Source organism: Trachemys scripta, chromosome 1 (genome assembly GCF_013100865.1).
Source record: "Trachemys scripta elegans isolate TJP31775 chromosome 1, CAS_Tse_1.0, whole genome shotgun sequence".
Lineage (NCBI taxonomy): Eukaryota > Metazoa > Chordata > Testudines > Emydidae > Trachemys > Trachemys scripta.
Window position 1 is genome coordinate 224,839,471 of NC_048298.1, and position 27,498 is coordinate 224,866,968.

The following is a 27,498-nucleotide window of genomic DNA, read 5'->3' on the forward strand; positions in this document are numbered from 1 at the left end:
TTTACTTGCTCAGCATTGAGGCAGTCATTGAATCCAGTGCAAACTGAGTGCGAAGTGGACAGTTCAGAATGGCAGCATTTTATAGTCACTTGACTGCACAAGGTGCCGGATGATGGAGACTCAGGCCATTATATTTGATATACATTGCTGCAGTCTCTTAGGGCAGGTCTACACTTAAAAGGCTGCAGTGGTGCAGCTGCCCTGTGGCAACTGTGCTGCTGAAACGCTTCAGTGATGACACTACTACCCCGATGGGAGAGCTTCCCCTGTTGGTGAAGTTAATTCACCTACACAAGAGATGGTAGTTATGTCAACGTGAGAGATAAGGGGTTAGGTTGGTATAATTGTGTTGTTCAGGGGTGTGGATTTTTCACCCCCCGAGTGACGTAGATACACTGATGTAAGTCTGTAGTGTAGACCTGGCCTTACGTGTGCTCATAGACTTTCAGCTGTTGCTTGCAGTGATCATACTTGCTGACATAGAAGCAAACTGAGTCAGAACACTGGGGTGATGATAAATGCTCAACTACGAATGAAAGATCAAGTCAGAAAGTTCTGTAGTGTCATGCAGATTATAGTGATACGATGCAAGTGACTGAGAGGCAACAGGAAACTTCCAGTGGTCTACAGTGATAAATGTTTATGCTGTAATCACATGCAGAATCTACAACAGACACAAATGATGCTTGACGGCAAGCTAAAAGTTAAATAGATAACATTCTTGCACACACATCAAAAATTAAAAATCATTTGCTCAAGAATAAACCCTGCATAGGGAAATCTGCAGGGATTTCTAAAGAACATAAAAATATAGAAATGTACATAAGAATGGCCATACTGGGTCAGACCAATGGTCTATCTAACCCAGTGGTGGGCAACCTGCAGCCCGTCAGGGTAATCCACTGGCGGGCCACCAGACGGTTTGTTTACATTTGCACGGCCGTATGCAGCTCCCAGTGGCTGCAGTTCGTTGTTCCTGGCCAATGGGAGCTGCGGGAAGCGGTGCGGGCCACAGGAACGTGCTGGCCACTGCTTCCTGCAGCTCCCATTGGCTGGGAACGAAGAACTGCAGCCACTGGGAGCTGTGTGCAGCCTCGCAAATGTAAACAAACTGTCTGGCGGCCCGCCAGTGGATTACCCTGATGGGCCACTGCACATTGCAGTAAACTGCAGATTGCCCACCACTGATCTAACCCAATATCTTGTCTTCCGACAATGGTGAATGCCAGATGCTTCAGAGGGAATAAACCAAACAGAGCAATTATTGAGAGATCCATTCACTGTTATCCAGTCCCAGCTTAGAATAGCAAGATTGGAAGGGACCTCAGGAGGTCATCTAGTCCAACCCCTTGCTCAAAGCAGGGCCAATCCCCAGACAGATTTTTGCCCCAGATCCCTAAGTGGCCCCCTCAAGGATTGAACTCACAACGGGTTTAGCAGGCCAATGCTCAAACCACTGAGCTATCCCTCCCCTGGCAGTCAGAGGTTACTTACCTAATTCTTTTTTGAACCCAGTTATACTTTTGGCCTTCATAACATCTCCTGGCAATGCATTCCACAGGTTGACTGTATGTTGTGTGAAAAAGTGCTTCCTTTTGTTTGTTTTAAACCTGCTGCCTATTAATTTCATTGGGTGACCCCTGGCTCTTGTGTTATGTGAAGGAGTAAATAACACTTTCTTATTCACTCTTTCTACACTGTTCTTGATTTTATAGACTTCTATCATATATCCCCGCCCCTTTGTTGTCTCTTTTCCAAGCTGAACAGTCCCAGTCTTTTCAATCTCCGCTCATATGGATGCTGTTCCATGCCCCTAATAATTTTTGTTGCCCATTTTCCATGTCTAATATATCTTTTTTGAGATGGCGCGACCAGAGCTGCATGCAATATTCAAGGTGTGGGCTGGAAGGGACCTTGAGAGTACATCTAATCCATCCCCCTTCGCCAAGGCAAGGCCGTGACTGGTGTTTGTCTAACCTGTTCTTAAAAACCTCAAAGGACGGGGATTCCACAACCTCTCTAGGTAACCAATTTCAATGCTTAGCCACCCTTACAATTAGAACATTTTGCCTAATCCCCCAACCTAAATCTCTTTGTACAAGAGCAATTTCTTCTCTTCTCAAAAGTGATTACTTCTTGTTCTACCTTCAGTGGACATGGGGAACAATAGATCACCGTCCTCTGTAACTGTAGCTAAAATACCTTTTAGATATTTGAGGACTGTTATCATGTGCCCCCTCAGCCTTCTCTTCTTTAGACTAAACATACTCAGTTCTTTCAACCTTTCCTCATGGGTCAGGTTTTCTAAACCTCTTACCATTATTGTTTCTTTTTTGCTGGACTTTCTCCAATTTGTCCACATCTGTTTTAAAGTGTGTGCCTAGAATTGGACACAGTACCCCAACTGTGGCCTCATCACTAGTGAGGAGAGCAGAACAAATACCTCCTGTGACTTACATATGACACTCCTATTAATACACACCAGAATGGAATTTGCCCCTTTTGAAATGACATCACATGGTTGATGAGCAGATGTAAGTCTGAGCCCTTCCACCCACGGCTTGAATCTGAATGTTGCCATTCTGCCCTTCTTCCCATGCACAATATTTGTTTTCAGTCATGGATTAGTCCCATAGCTGGGCTGCAATGCAGGATTTACAGGGTCAAATTCTATGGCCTGTGCTATACAGAAGAACAGATTAGCTGGCCATAAGGGTCCCCTCTGAACTTAAAATCTGTGAAGGTGTACTAAGTCATATTGTTTCCTCATTGTGCTCTGGCTGGGCTGACTAACACTGACCAAACTCCTTAGTTCCTCTCTGTCTGAGCGCACAGAAAATATTGTCACAACAAGTCTTATTCACTTGATATTCACCAATGATATAGCTCCTGCTTTCCTGCCTCCACCCACCGCATCTCACCCATGCTTGGATGGGCACAGTCTTTACACATCTCTCAACAAAATGAGAATGCAAAGCTAGCACTGGTATGGGCACTCTCTACATCAAAGGTGGTGGGGAATCAGTGGGAATTGGTGAGACGCAGACCATGTATCTGCACCAGGTGCACTACACTTTCTTAAGTGAGATTGGAAGCTTCTAGACGTTTTGGGAGCTTCTGGAGACATTGTGTCTATGCCACCTAGAGCTCTCACTCTGCCTGCAATGAGGGGTTGTGCCCTATAGGCCCACTAGAGCCCTCAGGCCATATCATTCACAGAATAGTACGAACTGAAGGCCGGACTAATGCAAATTGGCTCCATTGAGCTAAACTGATTTAAACTGATAAACTCATTGAGCAGCTGAGCATCAGACCTTATTATTCCTTACTAATGTGTCTTCCTCCACTTCGTACAGCACAGAGCACACTGAGAGTGCTGTGTTGGTAATAAAAATACAGTGCTCTGCACTGCAGACAGGAACGACCAGTGTGAACTTTCCATTTGCATTTCCATCAGCTGTTCCATGGAATGTGTAGCAATGCAAAACCACAAAGAAGAAGAAGAAGTTATACACGGGCTATTGTTTATTTGGGTCCCTAGAAGAAGGAACAAGTAAATTGTCTGAGGCAATTTACTTTGCTGAGATATCCGATGATCAAAGGCCCTTTTCAAACTGAAGATGAGGTAGGGGAATAAAAAGGAGAGGAAGGAAGCTCGTGAGAGCAGCTGCAGATGCTGCAGGATGAGATAGGTGAGCAATTCTGAAAGCAGCTAATCCTAGGTGAAGAACACAATTGCTGGCAGAGGGCCAGGAGTTGCTTATTGGACCAGAGCCAAAGATCACTGAACTCAAAGGGAATATTTCCATTGACTTAATGAATGCTGGGTCAGGCCCTAGGAGAGAAGGCACTGTCCTTGCTCTCTGGGTGATTCTTTAGCAGCTGTCACCTGGCAGCTTACAGCCTTGCTCAGTTCAACCTCCTTCAGCATCCATGCCTATAAATGATGAACATGTTCTTGGTCTTTGCTCCTTTTGGGACTGAGGGAGGCTGTTTGGACCCTCCTCTCCATCCTGACATGGGGATAGACATTGGGGATGTTAGGCTGGAGCAGAGGGTCCAAACTAACTTGGCTATGGCATAGTCTCAGGGGCAAAGGGAGCAAAGACCAAGAGGGTGAGAGTGAGTTAATCGTTTATACGTCCCCAAACAAAGTCTTAAAACTGAGCTACGCCTTGATTCACAGGTGGCTGCCCTGCAGAACAGATCTCAGGGCTCACAGCATTTTAGTTCATGGACTGAAGATCATTTATCTGTGAAAAATATATAAAAACAGGTAACTACCAAGCTAACTGAAACGGTGGTTAACTCTTTCCCTGCTAGCTCCTGCAGCATCTCTGTGGAGTCAGTTTGTTTTACGCAGTCGGATTGTCGCCTAGGCATGCTCAAAGAGATCCCTTCCTTAGGGTTTGTCTGAGAACCCACTGAAATCAGTGGGAGTCTCTCTGTTGACTTTAAGGGGCTTTGGTTACAATCCCCAATGTCTTAACATGGGGATTGGTTTCTGAAGTCAATGGAAGTCCCTGAATGAAGAAAAGGGGAATGTAGTAGCCTTGACTTAAAATATATCCTTTCCAAAGTATTTCTTTAGTAATTATGGGCTAGTGAGGGGAGTGCTAAAGAACTTTTTCCTTGTGTCTTCTTTCCTCCCTGGGCCTGGAATAACAGCAGCACCTGCCCTCTTTCCTACAGCTGCAGTCCAACTGAGATTTAGCCAATAGAAAGTGTGGCAAGAAAAAAAAATCATCTTATGGCCCTTGTACAGCAACCAGGGGACCACTTAGCTGCAGAGAGGAAAACATACTGCATCCTCTTCGGGGCTATAGCAGCCCCTGTTCTTCCCCAGAATGCCAGAATATTCTGCCCCCTCTCCTTTGCTTACTCCTGGGTCCTGCTCTCCCCCTGCTTGTGGAACTGTGGTCAGTAAGAGAGCCAGGTAATGGAGTGTGTCATCATGGTGCACTGGGTCCTGGAGTGCCTTCAGTGCTAAAAATACCCGTCCCCCAAAGCAGATCAGAGGCTAATAGGCATGATTAAGCCTTATACTAGTAATTATTATTATTCAATTACTATTATTCTTCTGCCTAACAGTGGTATCACATAATGTGAATAACATAGGCAAACACGTGAAGTGCTGCTGTCCTGTAGTAATATATATTTCATTCATACATTTGTATCTACATGAAAATTAATTTTTTGTTTCCTGTTGTCATTTCCTCTAGTTCCTTCCAGTCTCCGATATTAAGTGGTGAACTCCGGAGGTTAAGATTACTCATGAAGAAATGCTATCAAAGCTTCCAGTGGTAATCTGATCATAGACTAATGAAAATTTGCAAGTATGGGGTTAGTCCTTCAAGCCCATGCAGCAATCTTTATCTTGGGCAACCTGGTGGCTTCTCAACCACTTGCACAAAGTAAGTTGAACTTCCAGATATTAATTTTAAAAACTGATGTGCAGATTCACATTATTTATGTGGATGCTTTATTTGCTTCATGTTTTATCCAGTATAATACCTTTTAAAAAAAATAAGGCCTGCTTTATCACTGGTGTAACGTCACAGTAACGTCAGTGGAGCTACACCAGGCATGAATTTGACCCCTATTTCTTTACAAATCTATAGGGATATAACAGAAATATTTAAAATGGTTTCTTCCAGTTAACATTCAGGGAAGACCTTTGTAAATTTGTGTTTGAAAATAATGGGAGGGCCTCCTAAAACTCTGAGGAGTGGTACACAGTGCCAAAGTTATAAATTATGCTAGCAGGGATCATGTACAAAAAATAGAAGTGCAATCTTCTGGCCAGACATTCATATTAAAAACCAGAGATTAAAGTAAGACTTAAACAATTAATATTCTCTCATATTAAACAGTATGTGGGAAAATATGCAGCTATCCATTGACCTGTGGATACTGAAAAAGTATATACTTAATTATACATTTCCCAGGGGGAAAAACCTCACTTATTATTAATTCACAGTAACAGAATGGATATTTGGTAACCTGGACATTAGAATATCTATCTAAGACTTTAGTTATATTGCATAGTATCATTATTACTCATGCTAAGAAATAAACAGATTGACTTAAAAATCCATAAAGAAAACCCACCCAGCACACATGGGTGATAATTTAACCTTCATTCTTGTTAACACTAAGTTACTGTTTTTCATTTCTGAATTTCATGAAAAAAATCATGGTTTAAGATTCTTCTAACAGTTTATCAATTTCTTTATAAATCTGTTCTATATTATATTATATGTCTGAAACATATCACTTATGGCAACTCAGTGACACACGGACCCATGTTCCAGTGCTAATTACCTGGTGCAGTTATTTACAAAGTGGATGTAACACTCTACTATTCACATATGTTAGATCCAATTTGAACAAACATAAATGACCTCACAAGATGGAAGGCTGTGGAGAATCAGCCTAGTAGTGCCTAGATACTGCAGTGTCTACTGATCCTACCAATTGTTTGCCACCTCCACCTGCTATGAAGCCCAGTAGATGTAATAAGGAATACATCTCCCCCAGGCATATGCACTCTCTTTCTCTCCACCTCACTCCCTCTCATTTTTAAGACAGGGATTCATTTACCCTTTTATTCTGAGTCATGCAAGCTCATTTCTTGCTTTTCAGTGCTTACGCTGAGTAGCGGTATTTCCTACATGTAGTTCTACTGACTTAGATGAGATTGCTGTCATGGATAAGTAATATTCAGTGCAAGTAGCGGCTGCAGGATCAGTTGCAGGGTATCATTCTCAGGTTGGTTCAATACAGGAGGCTAGGAGCTACTGCATGTGTGGTTGCTTATTAGGTTTTAATCAGTTTGGGGAAATCAGAAGTGGTTTTTCTTGTTTGTTCTGTTTTGTTGTTTTGGTGAGACTGCAACAGTTCCAGAACATTTGTGTTCCATTCTGTTATCTTTGTAGATAAGTGTTTTTTGTCTGTTCCATTACATTTCGGCTTATTACGGTGTTCCTTTTGGTTCAATAATAAAGAAAAACATAACTTGTGGTTCGCAGTTCTGCTGCTTACCTAATTGCTCCGAGTTCTACTTGCATAAATTATTGAGGATGGTGGGCTCAACTAATAGTTACATTTTCTGCTTATTTTTCCTATCAGACAACTTACTGCACATGCAGAGATCATGTATTTCATGTATTTATGCTTCTACACACTTCGGTGCATTCAGCGCTCAACTGTGCTGATAAGACCCTGTCTTTGAGGGCCATGTGGTGCACCATCAATCCTGTTGGGAGTTCCAGCAAGAATTTTCCCACAGAGAACAAAAATAGAGTTCTCCCCAGAGCTGGAAGAGTTTGACCTTGCTGTGGCCCTTCCAGCAGTGCAGCAGGCTCCTGACTGAGTTCCTGGCCATGTCCACTGGCTAACACAGGAGAGCATGGATCCAGAACAGCTCTTCAGGGCAGGCACTGTCTCTTTGCTGTATGGTTGTACAAAGCCTAGCACAATGAGGCCTTGGCTTCCAGCCATGCTACAGTAACAAATAATTATAATGATAATAATGATTATCAATTAATAACCCTGCTTCTTCCCTGTCATTTTGCGTTGTCATGTGACCTCCCTGTCCTTGTGCAACTGTGGGGCAGTGGGCAAAATAGGGGGCTACAATTATTATGAAATGAGGCACCAGCTTGGCTTGTAAAGATCCTGACTGGGTGGATAGTTCAATGTTTGAGACCATCCCACTTTCCCTCCTTGGAATCATGAAGCCTATGAAAAGGGGAGAAAATATCCCGTTTTATCGCTCTACCCTGTTCCACCCCCAAGTTAAAATTCTCTGACTTGACTCCCATGAAAGCCACTTTCCACTGGCAGAAGCTGGTTCTCCTTCCAAAAATGCAGTGTCTGCCCATAGAGGACAATAAGCATCCCTGCAGCAAAAGGGGCAGGAAGTGTGGTGCGTAAGAGGGGATTGTCAACATTCGGATAAGCTATGGAAAAGAATCCAAACTACTGGATGCTGATCTGAGTCAACCTTTTAAAATATTATATAATACATTTTCTTTATTTATATTATTATTTGTAAAGATGCACACAGTACTGTCCCAATACTTAAGGAGAGAGCATGGGTCCAGATCCTCAAAAGTATTTTACTCCCATTAATTTCAGAGGGAGTCTGAGGATCTGGTCCCTGGTCCCTTCTCTGGAACACATATTGTATTGGAGAGGGCTGTGAAATGTATATGTAATACTAAAGCAAACCCAAAAAGTGCAGAGTCTGATGTTCATTTCCTCAACAGCAATGCATACTTTAATAATCAAATGATTTTAAAATGTATTTAAAATGATATAAGTCCTCTGTAATTGAATACATTCTTTTAAAATCTTTAACAGGTTATGTCATCACTTACCTCTTATGAAGTTCCTAGAAACCAGAGTACATCAGATGGTTCCTACCTGACCAGATGATTTATTATAACTCCCTACTCTCTTTCTATTAATTAATCACTGTTTATTGTTAATGTATTTACAAAGTGTGCACATCAGTGACCATGTTTGCTAGATGTCAAATAGAGATGTGAAAATCTCAGAATTCCAGTCCATAATATGCAGCTGGCCTATAGTTACGTGCAGAATAAGGCCATGATTCTGCAAAGATTCCGGCATGTGGTTAGCTTTACACAATGCACATAGTCCCACTGAAGACAAGAGGACTAAATGTAAAGTTAAGCATATGGGTAAAGTATCAGAGGGGTAGCCGTGTTAGTCTGAATCTGTAAAAAGCAACAGAGGGTCCTGTGACACCTTTGAGACTAACAGAAGTATTGGGAGCATAAGCTTTCGTGGGTAAGAACCTCACTTCTTCAGATGCAAGATTCTTCAAGAGGTGCCATATGGGTAAGTCTTTGCAGGCTCGGAATCAAAATGACAGTCTTTAAGGTCAAACAAAAAGCATATAAAGCCACAATATAAGGTCTTTATCCAGGGTTAGATTGAGCCTTTAAGGCACAGCCTATACTATAGGATAGTGTGGAGCTATCCTCCCACAGGAGACGGACCAGGAGGCCTTCTTCGTGGGAAGCAACTTACTCTGTCCTTTGTGACCAATCATCTCTATTGACTTTTTCATGGAGGACAAGAATCCCTGGCCCCACCTCCTCCCCATCCCTTTCCATCCCCTCTGGGATGTCAGAAGGAAGTGATCACAGAGCCTGGGATTCTGCCTTGTGCTTATGAGGGATGTGTAAGGGTGGGTGGGTGTTCTCGCTAAATAGGAAGGATCTGACCCTCAGTTTCCCCAGCAGCCTTTATTTTCTTTTGAAAGGGAATCCAGAGGAGCCCAGGTGGCTTCCCTGATGTGTCCACTCAGAGTCTGCAGATCTTGAACAGTACATAGTTCCTGATGAGGGGCCTCTATGGGGTGGGGGGTTTATGGGGAGATTTGCCATTTAGGTTCCCCTTTGCACATGGAAGGGAAAGGCAGGATCTCAATCAAAGACTTCAGGATTTGGCCTTGAGGAAGGATTGGATCAGGGGATCGATAATGGGATTACAGAACCTTTTACCTTAGTCACTGATTAGTATGGAGAGGAGGTCAGCAGTGATCAAATGCCCTTAGCATATGATGGCTGTGAGGTGTTCTAAGTAAAATAAGTTACATTTTCTGATCCCATTCTCAGTGCACTTGTGTCCACATCCCAAAACTACCCCAGCATCACAATTAGCCCTAGAGCTGGCATCCTTGTTGGTAATCTCACCATTGAGACCAAGGATTAAATGCCAATCTGACATCTTCCACAGGGATTAGTTATTCCTTGTTAAAAACAATAAATTATAGACTTGTTCAAAAGGACAGGAATTGTGGTTTATTTTTTATGAGTATGTTGAGAGGTCCTTGTGATACGTACTAAAATGACGAGGAAACTTCCAGATATGTACTGATAGTCACCACAAATTTGAAGGGGAATTAACACAAAAATGTTCACATCTGGCCACCCACAATATTTCTGAGGGGTATATAAAGAAATTCAGACCAGAACTTTCCCTAAAAAAGGACAGTGCTATATCTCACAGTTCCACAGGCCAATAGCTGGCTGAAAGACATTAAAGAAGTAATTCCCCTTGAGAAGGACACATATCCAGCAGACAGCATATGGGCTTCAAGGTACTCCAGAGTCATTTTGGATCCGACATACAAATGCTCCATGTGAATAGGAACACCTCTTTACTGCCTGCCATTATGTTTACCTATAACTCAGTGCATTCTGACATTGGAAAACTAAATGAGCATTGAATTTGACTTAGCCTTGAAAGTATGTGATTAAACAAGCATGCAGTGCAAACATTCACTATTTGTTTTTTATGATTCTAACACATGAAAGTTAACAGTTCCTACTTGGTTTATATAATGAAAAATTGTCACAATAATATTAATCAAAATATTTATTTGCCTGCCTCTACAGGCTGTTGTGATGACTAATGAGTTAACGTGTGTAAAGGGACTTCAAGATGTGCAGTGTTCCGTATACACTAATATAAAAATATTTCAATTTTTTAAAATTTAATAATATGGGATCTTTATTTAAAAGAAGAGATGTGATGGAAAAGTAAGGAAAAACACATTATACATTTGTCTAACTATTCACAGATATAATTTATGCCCACTTTAAGGCCATTTCACACTGCCAGAGATGTGTAAAGTGGCCTTTGTGTCAATAAGACTCAGGCCCAATCACCTGTATCCTGCAAGTGCAGAATTGTTCCCTATAGTAATTTTTCTTGTAATATATGATACATATTTTTAAATGACTCTGAACTGGAACCATTTATAAAGCTCATTTTTAGGAGTTTTGTTTCTGATATTCAACATGAATTTTCTTACTCTTGATTTCATTCCACTACCAATAGTTATGCTTCTTATATAACCCAGAAGAATTCCTCTGGTTCCTTGATATATGCACCCTTCAAATATTTGTACCCTGTTTATCTTGGCTGTTAGTCAAGCTCTGAGGAATATTCTTGATATACCACTGTGGTATTCTAATCAAGCCTGAATAACTGGAAGCAGCATTGGCTTTGATCAGATGCCTAGAATCTGAACAAGAGGGAAGTCTGGTAGTGGGGAGCAGGAGGATGGGAGCGGAAAGAGGATGTGACGATAGTAAGATGCTCTGAGGTGACCTGGCCATAAGGAGGTAGGGAGAAGTGGCCAAGTCCATTGGGAGAAACCATAAAATTTCTTTTTATCCACTGATCCAAATCTGGGACACTAGCCAACTAATTCAGAAGGAGAGGGATAAAAAATGGCCAAATCAGTGATGCTGCATATACTATATGGAGGCAGTGCCTCTTTCTAATGATTCCACTTCAAGCAGGTATTTGAAATATTATTTGGCTGAAGCAAATATCAGAAAGTTGGCTAGATTTCCTCTGAAGAGCTATTCAAAGCTGAATTTCAGTATAGCCCCACAAGTTACCCAAATTCAGATCTGATACTTCTCTCAGACTGCAACCAATCTGCAGTAAATCTATTGAAGACACTGGAGTTACACCTATTCAAAACTGGCGTGAGAGAAGAAATCAGGATCATCGTTCTTCTTTCCCAAATACTTAATAATTTTGTATTGCTACTCTCTGCATTCCTCCTAATCTGCTGACATCTTTCTGGTATTGAGCTGCACAGAACAAAATGAAATATTCCAGGGCAGTTATGCTGGATTTGTATAATGAGGGATTGACATCAACCTGCTCTGCTGTGTGATGTCTCTGCACATGTTTATGGGCTTATTGTGCTGCCACATGGCCTTGCAGACTCATATCTATTGTTGTACACTATTGGCTTGTCTACACTTGAAATGCTACAGAAGCACAGTTGCAGCACTGTAGACATTACCTACACAGACAGGGGGGTTCTCCCATCGGTGTAGGTAATCCACCTCCCTGAGAGACTGTAACTATGTCAATGGAAGAATTCTTCTGTCAACCTAGCACTGTCTACATGGGGGGTTAGGTCAGACATCGCTCAGAGTGTGGATTTTTCACACCCCGAGCAATGCAGCTGGGCCGATCTAATTTTTTAGTGTAGACCAGGCCTAACAGTCCCTAGGTGTAGTTCATTCACTACTGTTCTCCAGGTTTCTCCTTCCAAATGTTTCAGATTATATTTCTGCAGAGGCCTTGTTTTGCACTTTTCCAATCTCAATGCCATTATTATTTTCCATCCATATTTCTAACCTCTCTAGGTCCTTTAGTCTTATTTCCCTGCCTTGCAAGTCTTCACATCACCTCTCATTTTTTCTGTCCTCTGTGACTGTGGAGTAATTAAATCAGAACTACTGGTCTCTTAACAAATGTGTGGTCATATCCTTGATTTCTGGGGTTGAAATTGTTTTGTTTGTCATTGCAATGACAGGGTTGAAAGAAACCATCAAAATCACAGCAGTCAATTTCAATGGTGAACAGATGCAGATCACATGGGCAGCTAAAGACTATTTCCCTGACAGGACTGTGACTTTTTTTTACAGGTAAGTACTGGCAATGGCTATCCTCTTCCCCTTGGTTAATGGCTTTGCTTAGTGATTCTGAAAGTATGTCTACACTGCACTTAAATACCCATGGCCTCTGTCAGCTAACTTGGGCTCGTGGGGGTCTGGCAGCCTGTCTACACCACAATTTTACAATCCCGTAGCCCAAGCCCTGCGAGCCTGAGTCAGCTGACATGGCCACCTGCAGGTGTTTTAATTGCAACGCAGACCTCCCTTAGACATCTCACTCAGTCCAAGTTGTGTTTGAGCTACACCCGCAAATGAAAGAGAAGCTTATATTTGATTCAGATCAATATGCAGACTTGTTTATGTTCGCTCCACACCACAACCCTATTTTCCAAACTAACCATCAGATCTGCTGAATACTTAGTGGCATGCAGGTGGTTACACCCACAGTTTTGTCCATTCTTGTGATGCCCACCAGTGTATCAGAACATTTGGAGCCATTTTTCACACACACTCACAGCTTTAGCTGCTGTTTAATTGAGAGCTGTGTAGCAATCAGTTGATGCTGCAAATGGAAATGAAACATTTATAGTTGCTTTGGGTCAATGACAAGTCAGCCAGTAGGAGGTTTACTCAATTGTTAGTGGGTATCTGAGGCAGCATTCCCAGTAGAATGGTGTAGAAATAGGACACTGTCTGACACAGCTGTTAAAGCAAACCCTTCCCTTCTTAGAAAAGACAATATTAAAGAAACCTCACAATCTCAAATTGTAATGAACAGATGTCTGAAAAGTCAATGGGGGGAGGGATAGCTCAGTGGTTTGAGCATTGGCCTGCTAAACCCAGGGTTGTGAGTTCAATCCTTGAGGGGGCCACTTGGGGATCTGGGGCAAAATCAGTACTTGGTCCTGCTAGTGAAGGCAGGGGGCTGGACTCAATGACCTTTCAAGGTCCCTACTATTCTAGGAGATGGGATATCTCCATTTAAAAAATATGGGAATTGGGTACTGGTCTCCACTTTGAAAATCCCATCTATAAATCTCCCATGCAAATATCATTTGGGAGAAGTATTTTAATAAGCTAAAGTGACAAAAAGCAGCTAACTCATTTCAATAGATAACAAAATAACTGCATTAACTAATTTTATTTTGTTTTTACTTGCAGATTTGGCACAGCTCTTCAAAACAGAGCTTGGAAGCAATGCCCCAACTATATACTTGAGCAAGGTTACAATTCTGGCTGTCTCTTTAAGACAGAGGGACCCACTCTTACCATCTCTTTAAAGGATAAGAATGGAAGTGAAGAGCTTTTCAATTATACGCTAAAATCTGATTTCTTTAGTAAGTGAGTGAGCAACGAAATTAACAAATTCCTTGGTAATGCTAGTGCCTTCAATGATCTTCTTTTGTATTGAGTCTGAGATGAAGAGAGAGAACTATTTCAGAGTATAAAATATTATCAAGGAAGATGACAAATTAGTCAAGTGTATAAAATATTATCAGGAAGGACAAAATAGAATATTGTTCTCTGTTTGGGTATAGTGAGGCTGCTTCTTCAACACTTACTTCATTAGTCAATTGTCTTCACTGGGGCTACTTGTTTTGAATAAAGGTCCCCAAATTCAGATCAAAATCTGGATTTTGAACACTCAAAAAGTAGGTATATTTGAATTTTGAAATATTTAGTATAGTTGACTATGTAAAATATATAAACATACATGTAGCAACAACTGGAAGCCTTGGTTCCATTTTCATAGTGGAGGGGTAAATATATGATATCACAATGCCAGAATGACAACAGGTTACAGTGAGAAAGCACTGGAAGAGTAAGAGAAAGGCATTTCCATTTCTCTTACACTTTTATTGGTTTTATGTATGTAGCTGTGTCTTATGGGTTCAACATGTAATGACTATTATTGCAAAGAAATCTACAGAATAGTCGGAACGAATAGTAAATAGAATAAAATAAAATAAACCAGCTATAGAACATCATTGAGCATGTCTTCTAAAGTTAGGACAGCTTCCCGGGAGGAAGGGTAGTTTTATGGCTAAGGTACTGGAGTGGCATTCAGGAACTCAGGTTTAATTCCCAGCTTTGTCACAAACATCCTGTGAGAGACTGGGCAAGTCACTTTGGATCTCTGTGCCTGAGTCTTCCATCCCTAAAACAGAGATAATAGCGCTTCAGACCTCACAGGGGTGTTGTGAAAGTTCAGTAATATTTACCAAGTGCTCAGATACTACAGGAATGGGAGTGAAATAGTTAGATTTCTTTGCAGGTGGTGTGGATCAAAAGAGAGGGTGCACTAATGTACTTGAGGAAGGGGTGTTATGCTCCAATTCCCATGAAGATGCAACTTCCACTGCTAAGAGGTAAAAAAACCAAAGGGTTCAAAATATTGTGCCCATAACAGCTGACCATCTGTAAACAATGTGTCAATTTAGAACAGCACAAATGCATGATGCCATGGGTCTGAATTACATTTTGATGTACAGAAAATAGGCCAGCTGGAAAACTAAACCTTTCAGGAGCTCTGAACTGCATGACAGTTTAAAGAATTCCAGAAATGCTTGGGCGTGGGGGCAATGGTTTGAAATGAGTTGTAGTGATCCATTTTAAGAGTGTATTGCGTAATTTATATCTCTTTTTTTCCCTCAGTAAAACCCAATCCGCCTGAAAATGTAACCTTCCATTGGAAAGGAGATACAGTTACTATAGAATGTAATAAACCGAAGACGGCAGCAAGGTGCTTGGAGCTTGAACTTCAGTATAAAAGCAAGTATGACAAAGAATGGCAGGTGGGTAGAGTTTGCAATTCTCACTTAACATAGGAAAGAGATGGGACTGGCACCTCCATGGAACAGACAGCATAGGTTTTCCCAGCAGGCCCATCCCAGCCCATTAACATACATTTGATGGGCTGGAAGCAGAATAAGGACTAAGCTTCACTGCAAAAAAAAGGTGCATTTTTTCCTTTGGGGTAACTAACACACATGTGCTATGCTGAGGTAAATACATGCTGAAGGCCAGACACTTTACTTTAAAGAAAGGTAAAGTTGTCAAGCAAAACATCCTATACCTCCTTCAGGGATTGACCTTGAGGAGTTTACCTCATGGTTAACTAAGTGGCTGGTCTTCACTGTATTTTTACCTCAGGATAGCTCAGAAGTGTTAGTTACCCCCGGTAAAAAACACATCATTTTTTGCTGTGAAGGCAAGCCCTAACATTTGCTAGACTACTGGAGAGCTAATGTGTGCTGAATGTCAGCATTCCAGTAAATGGCCACATTTCAAGGGAGTTACACTTCACTGCTTATGCACATGTCAAGAAGACATAGAGGAAAGGCAATAATTAAAGTATGGGAGCAGGGAGGTAGAGTCATAAATGGGAAATGAAGATGAAAAATGGGAGAAAGAAGAAAAACAACAGAGAACAGGAGATGGGAAAGAGACAATGTTCCAGGTATTTTATTTATCTAGAACATAAATACCAGCTTTACATTTCATTTCATGGAATTAATTCTTCCTAGGCTCATAACTAACATGTGTATGCTTTGTGGACCAAAGCTAATTTTGTTTGTTTCACTGCAAATAATTATTGAGGCATAAATGTAACAAAGAACTATATGTTAACTTAACTGTAACATTGTTTAATGCTAGAAATGGGTCTGAATGAGGAAAATCCATCCAAGATCCAGAACTCCTAAACTTTTTGGAGATGTTCTATTTGTGTCAGCTCATTTCTTATGTTTGTTATTACAATGATATAGTATAATACTGTGAGAAGAAAAATATATGTAGGAACTAATCATTAATGATCAAATAACTTTCTGTCCAGTCTAGAAAATCTGCATGTTGCAAAGTTGAAGAACAAGGGTTTGATCCTGAAAAGTGCTACTCCTTCCGGGTCAGATTGGAAAGAACATCTGTTTGCAATAGAATTCCTTATGCCAGTGAATGGGCAGAGGTAACAGTTTGGAGAAATGGCAGCTTACTAGGTAAATGCTAAGCTACATTCATATTCTTAGCTGGAAATATAATCAGAGGAGTGGAGGCTGGGAGATGGGATGTCAGGTGGTGCATCAGATTAATTCAAAGTAAAGATCTAGTCAACAATGGAACAACCGAGTCTAAAGCAGCACCGAGCATCCTGGCCTTTGCCCTGAAGTGCATCATTGATTTAAGACATTAATATGGAAGTGGAGAATTTCCCTTGAATCTGTTAAATACTTGGGAAGTGACACAGACGGTTGCTGCCATGTTTCAGGCTCTTCAGTGACTTCTGTGGGGAGGTCATGACATCAAGCTTGCTATGAAGTTGTGGATCTACACAACTTTGGTTATACCAACTCTGTTGTATGGCAGTGAAACTTGATCACTGCTCCATATTAAGTGGCAGGACAAGATCCAAAATGAGAATGTTTGAAATTGAAACCAGCAGCCACCTCCATCAATGATGGTTTGGCTTCATTGGCTTTCTTGGTACAGAGATATTAATAGGATGGAATACCAATGAATTATGAAGCTTGTTTATCTAGGAATGCTGCTACACAGCTGACAATCGTCTGGTCACCAAAAGCTTTGGTGTCACAATAAATTTGCCAGCAATAGACATAAACTGAATATGGTGCCAGACCACCTAAGGGACCAGGTAGAGATTGATGTGGGTGGTGCTCAATCTACCAGGAGAATACATCCCTTTGCAATTTGCCATCATGATGATGGATGGATCAGGTTAATTCCTAGCCCTTTCAAACATAATTTGATTCATGAGTGCAAATTGGGGTTGGTGGCCTGATCCTTCAATTCACATCTATGTTGCTACAGCTGTCGCAAGCAAGTACTGATTTGGCCAGTAACAATTAGGCTTTGTATTACAGTAGCACCTAGATACCTGAAATGAAATTAGTTTCCAATTGTGCTAGGCCCTGTACAATTTCCCTTTAAAGTGGGAAGTTTGTCACTGCACGATTTCAGAATTACAGTGACACTGATAATTATACACAAAGCTGATTCATGGATTGTTCAAATGTTGTGTGCAATTTTTCAATGACAGAGATAAAGAAGGAAAAGATGCTGCCTCTGCCATTGAGATCTCATATATATGATTTAATGTTTTTGTTCTAGATAATACCTTTTCCTTTCTCCCACAGTTTTATCTACCTTGTCTGTCTGTAAGATATATATGCTGCTGACATACCTGTTTGATAGAACTTTTCAGGGTTCCTTGCTGTTATTTATTTATTTATTTTGATTTTGATTTTGATTTTGATTTACAAATGCAAAATTCCCATCCATAGCTCTAGGAAATTTAGCTGTAGTTCTTACTTCCAATAATCACTATGAGATAATACAAAGAATATAGTAATAGAATAAAATAGAATACCACAATAACCACCAATAAAAATAAAATTGAAATACCCACAGCCAATTAAGACTAAACGCCTTTAACCATCAGCCAACCATTCCCTACATCCTCCGAAAACAGAAGGGCTTTTCAGCATGTCTGGATGGTTAACTGATTCAGGTTCTGGCAGGCCAAAGGTGGAAGTATAACCCAGAGTTGAGTGGCCTTCACAGAAAATGCCACACCAGCAATCCCGTCATGTTCAAAATGGGAGAACTCTACCAGTGTAGGCTGAGAGAAGGTGTCTCCCAAGTAGCCAGCTCACTTTTAAGGATTTGTAAGTTAAAATCAACACTTTGTATTCCACCTACAAAGTAACAGTCAGACAGTGCAGCTCTCTGATCACTGCTGTTACAGCATCAATAAGCAAGTTACCACCTGCTTCACCAGCTTCAGTGTTTGGTGGTCTCAAGATGCAGCCCCCTCTCAAGATGCAGCACTCCAGAAAATCATGTCTCTAGCTAGGTCTGCCTCTGACCTTTTCTTTTGCACATTCCTTGCCAAGCACAATGAAAAAAAATGGCACTCTTGCCAACAGCTGCTATATGAACATCAAGTAGAAGCTTTGGATCTAACCAGGGCCAGCTCCAGGCACCAGCTAAGGAAGCAGGTGCTTGGGGCGGCCAATACAAAGGGGCAGCACTCCATCCGGGTCTTTGGCGGGAATTCAGCGGCGGGTCCCTCAGTCCCTCTCTTCCTCTTTGAGCTGCCACTGAAGTGCCGCCAAAGAGGAAGAGAGGGAGTGAAGGACCCGCTGCCGAACTGCCGCCGAAGAATAGAGTGGCGCAATTGAGCTGCCGCTGAAGTGCCACCGATCGGCTTTTTTGTTTTTTTTCCCCTGCCACTTGGGGCAACAGAAAACCTGGAGCTGGCCCTGGATATAACAAGACCCCTAGTGCCATTCTGTGCCTTGTTTTTCTAAGTACAGTCTCAAAGACAGACCACATTAAGTTACAGGACACTTTTCATCAGCTTTAGTAGGTTGGATGATCCCTTATCGCTTTGCTGGAAAGCAATACTCCCAATGAGTGCCAGGAACCAATAGAGAGAGTTGCTGTAGTTACATAAATACAGGCAGTCACTCAGTCCCCACACCTTGAAATCAGATCTCCACAAGGTGCCATTCACGAGGCTTTATAGGAACTTAGTCTCCCAGACCTGCAGGAAGAGCTCTGTGTAAGCTGAAAAGCTTGCCTCTGGTTTTGGCTACACTATCACTTTTGTCAGTAAAACTTTTGTTGGCACCCCTTCCCCTGACATAAGTTTCACCGGCAAAAGTGCTGATGTGGACAGCGTTATGCTGGCAAGAGAGGCTGTCCTGCTGACGTAGCTAACACCATTCCTTGGGGGTGGTTTAATTATGCCAGCAGGAGAGCTCTCCCTTCGGCATAGAGCAGCTACATGGGAGACCTTACAGCGGCACAACTATAGTGGTACAGCTGTGCTGATGTAAGGTCCGTACTGTAGACATAGCTTCTCTCACCAACAGAAGTTGGTCCAATAAAAGATATTACCTCACCCACCTTGTCTCTCTAACACCACGAGAAGGCATTTCATTGCAAGGGTGAAGGAACTGTGCTTTTCTTTTGCAGAGTTAGATTAGTTTGTCTTGTTTCTTCCTTAACATTGCTATTGTTTTAAAGAGAACATCTGCAATAGGTACATTTATAAATTTACATTTATAGAAACATGACATTTTAAAATATTATTTTTGTGATTATTCCTAGATTCATGTGCTGATGATATAAAGCCTCTGTCAGACAATGTGATCCTTTTAATTTCTGTGCTGGCAGTCCTTCTAGTAATATTCCTCCTTCAGATTTTTGTGTGCAAATGCCAAAGGTAAGTGTTACTGGTCCCTACTGATATTTGTGTCATGATAATACAACGTATGTAAAAAATGTGCATATTTTGATTCTATCCTTCTCCCACCATCCATTGTTGTTTGTCCTCTTAAAGTGCAAATTCTTGAGGGCACGGATTGCGTGTTCCTTGTGGTTGTGTCCTGTGCCTCGCACATTGTAGGTGATACTGGAAAACAAAGAATAAGTAAATATGCTCCCCAACCTAATATGCTCCCACTGGTCTTTATGATGCCATGGAATCATTGCCCAACCAAAGAATCTCTGGCACCTTCAGCCTACAGTCTACAGACTGCAGACCCAGACATTCACTCTTTAGTTTCCTGCTGCCATCCCTGTACAGAGCACGTCTCTGGAGTGCTTATAATCAGAGATCCCGACTCTCACCGCCATAGAAGCAGGGAACTCTGCAACTGCAGACACATACTTTCTACTAGAGGAGCTAAGAACAGAAGGTGAGAATTTCCTTCTACCTGAAGAGTGACAGTTGGAAGGGTGATGGAGTGGCAGGGTGAGAAAGGCAGGGTAACAAAGAAGAAAGGATGACAAAAGTAAAGGGGAGGAGTGCAAAAGATGTGAAAGGGGAAGATGGGGAGGTGGTGGTGGAACGGCTGAGCCAGAAAAGGAGGCAGGTAAATGATGAAAAGGTGTAAAGGGTGATTACATGGGAGGGCTTCAAATAGTGGTAGAGGAGCAGGGGATAGGAGAGGTGAAGTGAGTGGCAGTCTCCTGATCTGTTTAATGGCCTTAACAAGACTACCATAACCCTCAGTGATGTTGTGAAGATTCTGTCGGTAGTACCTGGAAAGCACTTTGGGCCCCTTGGATGGAAATAGTATTATTGTAATAATCCATACTTACATTACTGCTTGAATGACAAATGTGGGATCAAAGCCTGCATTTGCTTTTTTCTTTATTTTATAAATTGTAAAGATAGTTTAAAAATAGAATCTCCTGGCTGGGGTTTATAAAACATTGGCACTAGACTCTTCTTACCAACTCACTCATTTGCCTTCCTGCCCCATCCGATCTATTACAAATGAAATGTGAGAAACAAAAACTGAAACTTTGTGGCACCGAAGTGCACGTTGGAAGCAACATAATCGTAACAGCTGTGAGCACTCAAAAGAAAATCCATTTTATGAGCATTCTGTCTTGTTAACAGTCTTTCGGGCTTGCAATTCCAAGGAGAATTTAGGCTGTTTCTGTTAATTTTTTGAGCTACAGTACTAAATATTAAAAGGGTGCATGTTGCAAGAGTGATAGCTATTATGGAACTTGAATCATGTTTCAAGAAGCTGCAGTTGAGACAATTCATTATTGTTTGTATATTTCTATTGTATAACCATTATGCATGGCAATTAGCAACTTAAATTAAGACAGGCACAATATAAAGGGACAAATATAGGGCAGGGATGCATGAGGGGAGGGTGGTGGAGAAAAGAAATATATATATATATATGTGACCGTAGACTAAAATTCTCCTTGAAGAAGTGTGCTTTGTGAAGTAACTCAGCCTATGTCTACACTGCAATCAAAGGTGTGATTTGCAGCTCAGGTAGGCATACTCATGCTAGCTTTAATCTAACTAGGATGCTAAAAATAGCAGTGTAGACCCAGCAGCGTGGGCTTCAGCACAGGCTGTACGAGCCTCCAGAATTCTGAATGTGTACTCGCATTGCTAGCCCATGGTAGGGTGTGTATTGCCAGTGTGTATTCACTGCTATTTTAGCTCTACTAGCTAGATTAAAGCTAGCAGGGGTATGCCTACCTGAGCTGCAATCACACCATTGATTGCAGTGGAGAATACCCCATGGCCTCACCTACTTAAGAAAGGTGCATTGGTTTAACTAAACACATTTAGTTAAACTGGGGCAAAGCCCAGTATGGAAATTTTTATTTTGGTCTAGCTCAAATGAGTTAGAAATCAGTTTAAGCTAAACCAAAATAAGCCATCCTTAAACTCAAATAAGAGCATCCATCCAAGGGTTTGCACTGGTTTAGGCAAATTTTTTAAAAACGGATATTAAGTTAAATGAGTTCAACTTTCTTGTGTTGACAAAGCAGTAGAACAGGAAAGAGTGGAAGCATGGCAGGTGAGCCTGGGAAAGGGCCTCTGGGCATGAAGGCTACATGAAAGAAAACGTGTTTGTCCTAGTGCAGGGGTTCCCAAACTTGGTTCACGGCTTGTTCAGGGTAAGCCCCTGATGGGCCGTGAGACGCTTTGTTTACCTAAACGTCTACAGGTATGGCCGCTCGCAGCACCCAGTGGCTGGGAATGGTGAACCGCGGTCACTGGAAGCTGCAAGCGGCCGTATCTGTGGACACTCAGGTAAACAAAGCATCTCGCAGCCCGCCAGGGGCTTACCCTGAACAAGCCACGAACCAAGTTTGGGAACTTCTGTCCTAGTACAATGGGGTCCTGATCCATAACTGGGGCGCCCAGGCACTACAATAATACAAATAACAATAATACAGCTAATGGCTACATTTTGGAAGGCTTGACCTTAAAGGGTCACATCTGCCCATTTAATATAACACAAACTATCTCTTTCCAAACATCAATAGGACCTAAAAATAAACTAGAGAGATAGTCTCTCCCAGCTGAATTTCTGCCAACCTTCCAACAATGTGTGAGTTGTGGGAGGGCTCTAGCCCTTGAAAGCTAAGGGTTTGTCTACACTAGCACTTTTGTTGGTAAAACTTTTGTTGGTCAGGGGTGTGAAAAAACATACCCCTGACTGACATAAGTTTCACCGACAGAAGCTCTCCCGCTGACTCATTGGGGGTGGTTTAATTATGCCAACAGGAGAGCTCTCTCCTGTAGGCATAGAGCGGCTACACGGGAGACCTTACAGTGGCAGCTGCAGCGATACAGCTGTGCCATTGTAAGGTCTATAATGTAGACATAGCCTCAGTCTTTCCCAGAGTAACTATGAAATTCCATACAGTGGTCTTGCAGCACCTCTTGATTTGTACTTGAAGCTTCTCAGATTGCCAAATGTAGAATCGCATCTGAACACTGGCTGCCAGGAAGGAGCTACTTTTAATTCCCATGCTATTGCTGGATTTGACTTCAAGATCAGACTACATGGCACTCAATTATTTACCTGATAATGAAGTCAGCTTTAGAACATAACGTAAGAACATGAGAACGGCTGTACTGGGTCAGACCAAAGCTCCATCTAGCCCAGTATCCTGTCTACCGACAGTGGCCAATGCCAGGTGCTCCAGAGGGAGTGGACCTAACAGGCAATGATCAAGTGATCTCTCTCCTGCCATCCATCTCCATCCTCTGACAAACAGAGTCTAGGGACACCATTCCTTACTCATCGTGGCTAATAGCCATTAATGGACTTAACCACCATGAATTTATCCAGGTCTCTTTTAAACGCTGTTATAGTCTTTAAACACTGCACTTTAATGGCTGCTGAGGAGCTGGAAGCCAACACCTTAATTCAGACTTCCAGATATGCTGCACCGAGAACTTCCTTTTCTTGTACTTCCCCAGACTTTTCTTCCTTTCATTTTCAGGGACCACTAGGGTGATTATGAGGGTGCAGAGGTGACTCTTCCAGTCCTATGAGGCCTACGGCCAGGACTAGAGTAGTTTTTCAGAGGAAATTAAAAAAGAGTTTTTCAGGGCAAAATGCTATCTGTTCCACTTTATTTACTGCTCCTATTTAGAGTCCAAATTAAATTTTTAAAACCAACTGTTTTTTCCTATTACCGATAAGCTGACTTTCACTCCTTTGTTTCTCTGTCAACTGCCTGCTTCAGTACTGGACAAGATCAAAGCACCAGTGATCTTGGCATCAGTCTCTGTTGCACTGATGAGCAAAGTCAGCCCATACAAGATGATGCCAATGTTAAGATTTATGGTTTGCATGTCTGTGCTCATCATTTTAGATCTACAGTACACTTATTACAGCTCTACAAAAGCTGCCAACTGCCAAAACCACAGAATTAGCTTTTTTTTCTCTCTGAAAAATCCTATGCTGTTGAACCACAGTTACATTATTGGAGATAAGTTACTGGAAAGCCCACGGATGTTATAGGCCCAGAATTGCTTCTCCTCTGCACTCTGTTTATGCTACTCTGAATAGCAGAAAAGCAGAGACAGGCCTCAGTTCTGTAGCAGGCATACAGCCACTATGACTGGCTCCTACACCACAACTCCAGAAGGGAGGGGACATGGCCAGATATGCTGTGCTCAGGTAATTCCCAGCCAGTGGATAGTTCCTTTGGGATAGTTACCAGCTGGCAGAGTTTAGAGCAGCTGAATGCTTACCGTACTTTGTTTTGTTCTATTTACAGATTTCAGAAGTCGGTCATGCCTGTTATACCAGACCCAAAGCATATATTTTCTGATCTCTTTAATGATCATAATGGAAACTTCCAGGTAAATATCCAAGCACTCTTGAACTTCCTTGGTGAGGTTGCATTCATTCCAACACAACAGTCCTACTTTGCACATAATTTAAAAAATGCAGCCTACCTTTGTGGTCTCTTTTCAAGTTTAAACTAAGTGCTCTCTGATCCAAAAGCAGCCTCTCACTCTACTACTTGACCACCTGGTCTTACAGAAGAATGATTATTATTACTTATTTGCACTGTAGTAGCACATAGGGACCCCAATCATAGAAGAGGACTCAATGTGCTAAAAACTGTCCGAAGACAGTTCCTGCACAGGGGAGTTTGCAGTGAAAGTAGAAGAGAAGATATGTGGAAACATACAGACAGACAGGGTAAGACTGAAGCAATGGTGGCCAGCATGAAAAGCAGAGATCACAGCATGCCAAATTACTGTACAATCTGCTTTCCAGACCTCCTGTAACAAAAGGCCACAAGCCTTTGTCCTTTACAAAACTAACCACGGTTTCCCAACTTGCCTGATTTACCACTATGCCCTCCAATCCTTTAGCACACAGCTTGCTGTGAAACAGCAAATCTTCAGACATCCTGACAGAGGAATGAACTTTGTGTTTGCTTCCCATTAAGTTGAAATGTATGTAGCTTACATGAGCATTTTTATTTGAATACTCTTGAATCTGCCCAGCACCTTACCATTTAGACTATGCTATAGCTGAAAACAGCCTGGCAAAATAATTAGGAATATTCACTATCTGATGCATAATAGCTACTGGGCCACCGTTACAATGGTGATGAAAATGAAAACAAATAATAATATTTTACTTGTGAGTCAAAAATGTACTTGCCCAAGGTAAGTTTGAAAAGATACAAAATAATAATAATTAATAATACAATGCAAAATAATAATAAAGGGCCTGATCCTTAATCAGGCAAATCTCCCACTGAAGTCAATTTGAGTTTTGATTGAGGTAGGACTTGGCTTAAAGGATTTGCAAAACCATGACAAATGGAGGGGGGAGGGAGGTAATGTATTAATCTAGTGTATTTTGAAGGCACCTATCACTTAAGTGCTATATAATAATTAAATCCAACACTTGAAGGTGTCCTTAGTGGTAATTTTCTTGAAGTTTTCCTTGTTCTTTGTGTGCATTCATGTTTTTTGCTTTTGTCTTATTTCCTGCTTGCCTGCTATTTCCTTCTTTCCAACATGACATCCCCCAATTGTGTAGGTCCTGGGGTCATGCCATTACTGGAGCAATGGTGAAGGTCACTGTAGCCTGTGCTTGCTTCAAATGAAATTAGGGTGTTTGCTGACACCAACATTTCATTCTCCTAGGAATGGATCGACAAAACTGACAATGCAATGGGCCAAACCAAGATGGAATGTGTAGAACATGAGTGCATCATTGAGGAGAGAACTGAGCAGGAAGATGAGAAGGAAGCTAGTGAAAAGCTTTGTGAATTGTCAAACATGAATGAAAGAGATTATCTGAGTTCTGCTCATAACACTTGTCTGCCACCACCAGCCAGTGATACAGTTTCTTTCAGGAGTTTTAAGTTTTGTATGAATGAAGACATGTATGTCATCTTATGAAACTATATAATGCAGTAGGAACATATGGTGTCCGGAAAAGGCACACAGCATCCTGATGATTTTAAAGGAGCATCTAAGTACAGTAAAAAGTTAGGATCAGGCTTGCCTAGCATAACATAGAAAGCTATCCAATCTGGATCTGGATTGCAACTTTCCCAGAATTTAGCAACAACCTATGCAGGCCCATTAGAGAAAGAAGAGGGCATGGCAATTCAGTTGTATTTGGTTTAGGGGCTCTAGTTTGGGCCCATCTCTATGGCTAAACCGAGCCCCGTCCTGCATGGTGAGCGTTCAAAGAGCCCTGCTCACTCACTGCACACCTTTTAAGAGCTGGGCACAAACACAGTCCTTGATCTGAGGGAGTGCACGTACTATGTGCAGTTAATGAAAACAATAGCACTAGCCTCCCTGAGTGGCAGAAAATGTAACAGTTAGGGCAGCGCCATCGCCTGTCTTCTCCTTCTCACCCGGTAGCAGAAGATGGTGGAGTACATGTGACACCTTTCCAAAGGGGATGGCAGGAGCTGTGCATTCTCTGCTCTCCAGAAGTCATCCTTCCTGCCACAAGCGCAATGCTTCTAGCAGCTCTCATGGGTGGGTAAACATTTGCACTACACCTAATGGAGCTAGGATCTGAAAAAAACATAATCTGCCCCCAGGAATATGATAGTGAGGATGTACAGAATCACACTGGGTCCTGATCCTGCAATGAGCTCTGTTTGTGCAGCCCTTTCAAATGTAGTAGGGGGTCCATGCAGGCACAGAAGTCTGTGCATGTGGACCTTATTGCAAGATCAGGCTCATGGCATCTAGTCATGTCCATGTCCTTAAGGTTTTCTCTTCATATAGTAGACACATTCTTGTAGACAAATGGGATAATTCATCCTTAATGCTGGATTGATTTGACTGAGAAAGTCTCATCTTTGCTCGATATTTTAAATCTTCTTTTAGCATGTTCAGCAACTGTAGATTTTATTAATGACTTGCTATTCATATATCAGCCTTTTATTGTATGTGTTCCAACTTCAGCTAAAATATGTCATATTTTTGTTCTCTAACCTCATTTTGTTAGATAGCAGACTCGGGAAAACCCACTTGATTAATCCAAACTGTGTTTTTTATATCTTCCTACATCATTTAATGTGCATGCTTCTTGAAAGCAAACATTGTAGTCAAATATCTAGGATGAAATTCATCCCTGGCATAAGTCGATTTAAGGCAAAGTAGGTACACCAAGGATTAATATGTCGGTCTAGTGTCTCAGTTAGTGTAAGTTGACATTACTGTATGGAAATGGAGCTGGTCAGAAAAAAACACCGATGAAGTCATTTTCTGTGAGACAGTGAAGTGCCTTTGAAATAGAAATGCTTTATGAACTAATGTTGATTTTACCGAAATTTCATTGTGGAGAAAAAGAAAAAGAAAAAGAAAAGTCGCCACAATGTCAAAATGGCATGTTGATTTTTTTCAGGAAAATAAAACAATTTTGAAATTTTGAAATGACTTTTCATTTTGAATTTGTAATGTCTTATATTATATATTATAATATAAAATAAAATGTCAAAATAGAAACAAAACATTTTGATCAATTTAAACAATTTGTTGTTTTTGGACCTTTGTGAATAAGTTATACATTTGGGAGTTTATTCTGATTCAGAATGAAGCCAAATTTTTAAATCTCAAAATTCTTTTCAAAACAGAATTTCTGTCTTCCACATGCATCTAGACACATGCATTCAAAGCTGTTAAAAATATTGATTAAAGAAATAAAAAAGAAGTTTTCTTACAAGTGTTGAA

The 27,498-nt window shown here is 41.4% G+C and overlaps 1 protein-coding gene across 1 annotated transcript; it reads left to right on the forward strand.

Annotated features, from left to right (window-relative positions):
* Positions 1 to 5,278: 5,278 nt before the first annotated feature.
* CRLF2 (cytokine receptor like factor 2) lies at positions 5,279 to 27,127 on the forward strand. Its single transcript, XM_034759149.1, has 8 exons — positions 5,279 to 5,414; positions 12,386 to 12,497; positions 13,629 to 13,804; positions 15,123 to 15,262; positions 16,303 to 16,462; positions 19,599 to 19,713; positions 24,051 to 24,135; positions 25,444 to 27,127. Exons 1-8 carry the CDS (start codon positions 5,339 to 5,341, stop codon positions 25,699 to 25,701), a joined length of 1,122 nt encoding a protein of 373 aa, XP_034615040.1. The 5' UTR covers positions 5,279 to 5,338; the 3' UTR covers positions 25,702 to 27,127.
* The last annotated feature ends 371 nt before the right edge of the window (positions 27,128 to 27,498 follow it).

Excerpts from the sequence above, each read along its gene's own strand:
- CRLF2 (XM_034759149.1), top strand. The coding sequence starts at position 5,339 with ATGGGGTTAGTCCTTCAAGCCCATGCAGCAATCTTTATCTTGGGCAAC. Across the intron at positions 5,415-12,385 it reads TTCTCAACCACTTGCACAAA|GGTTGAAAGAAACCATCAAA; the intron begins GTAAGTTGAACT and ends TTGCAATGACAG. Across the intron at positions 12,498-13,628 it reads ACTGTGACTTTTTTTTACAG|ATTTGGCACAGCTCTTCAAA; the intron begins GTAAGTACTGGC and ends TTTTACTTGCAG.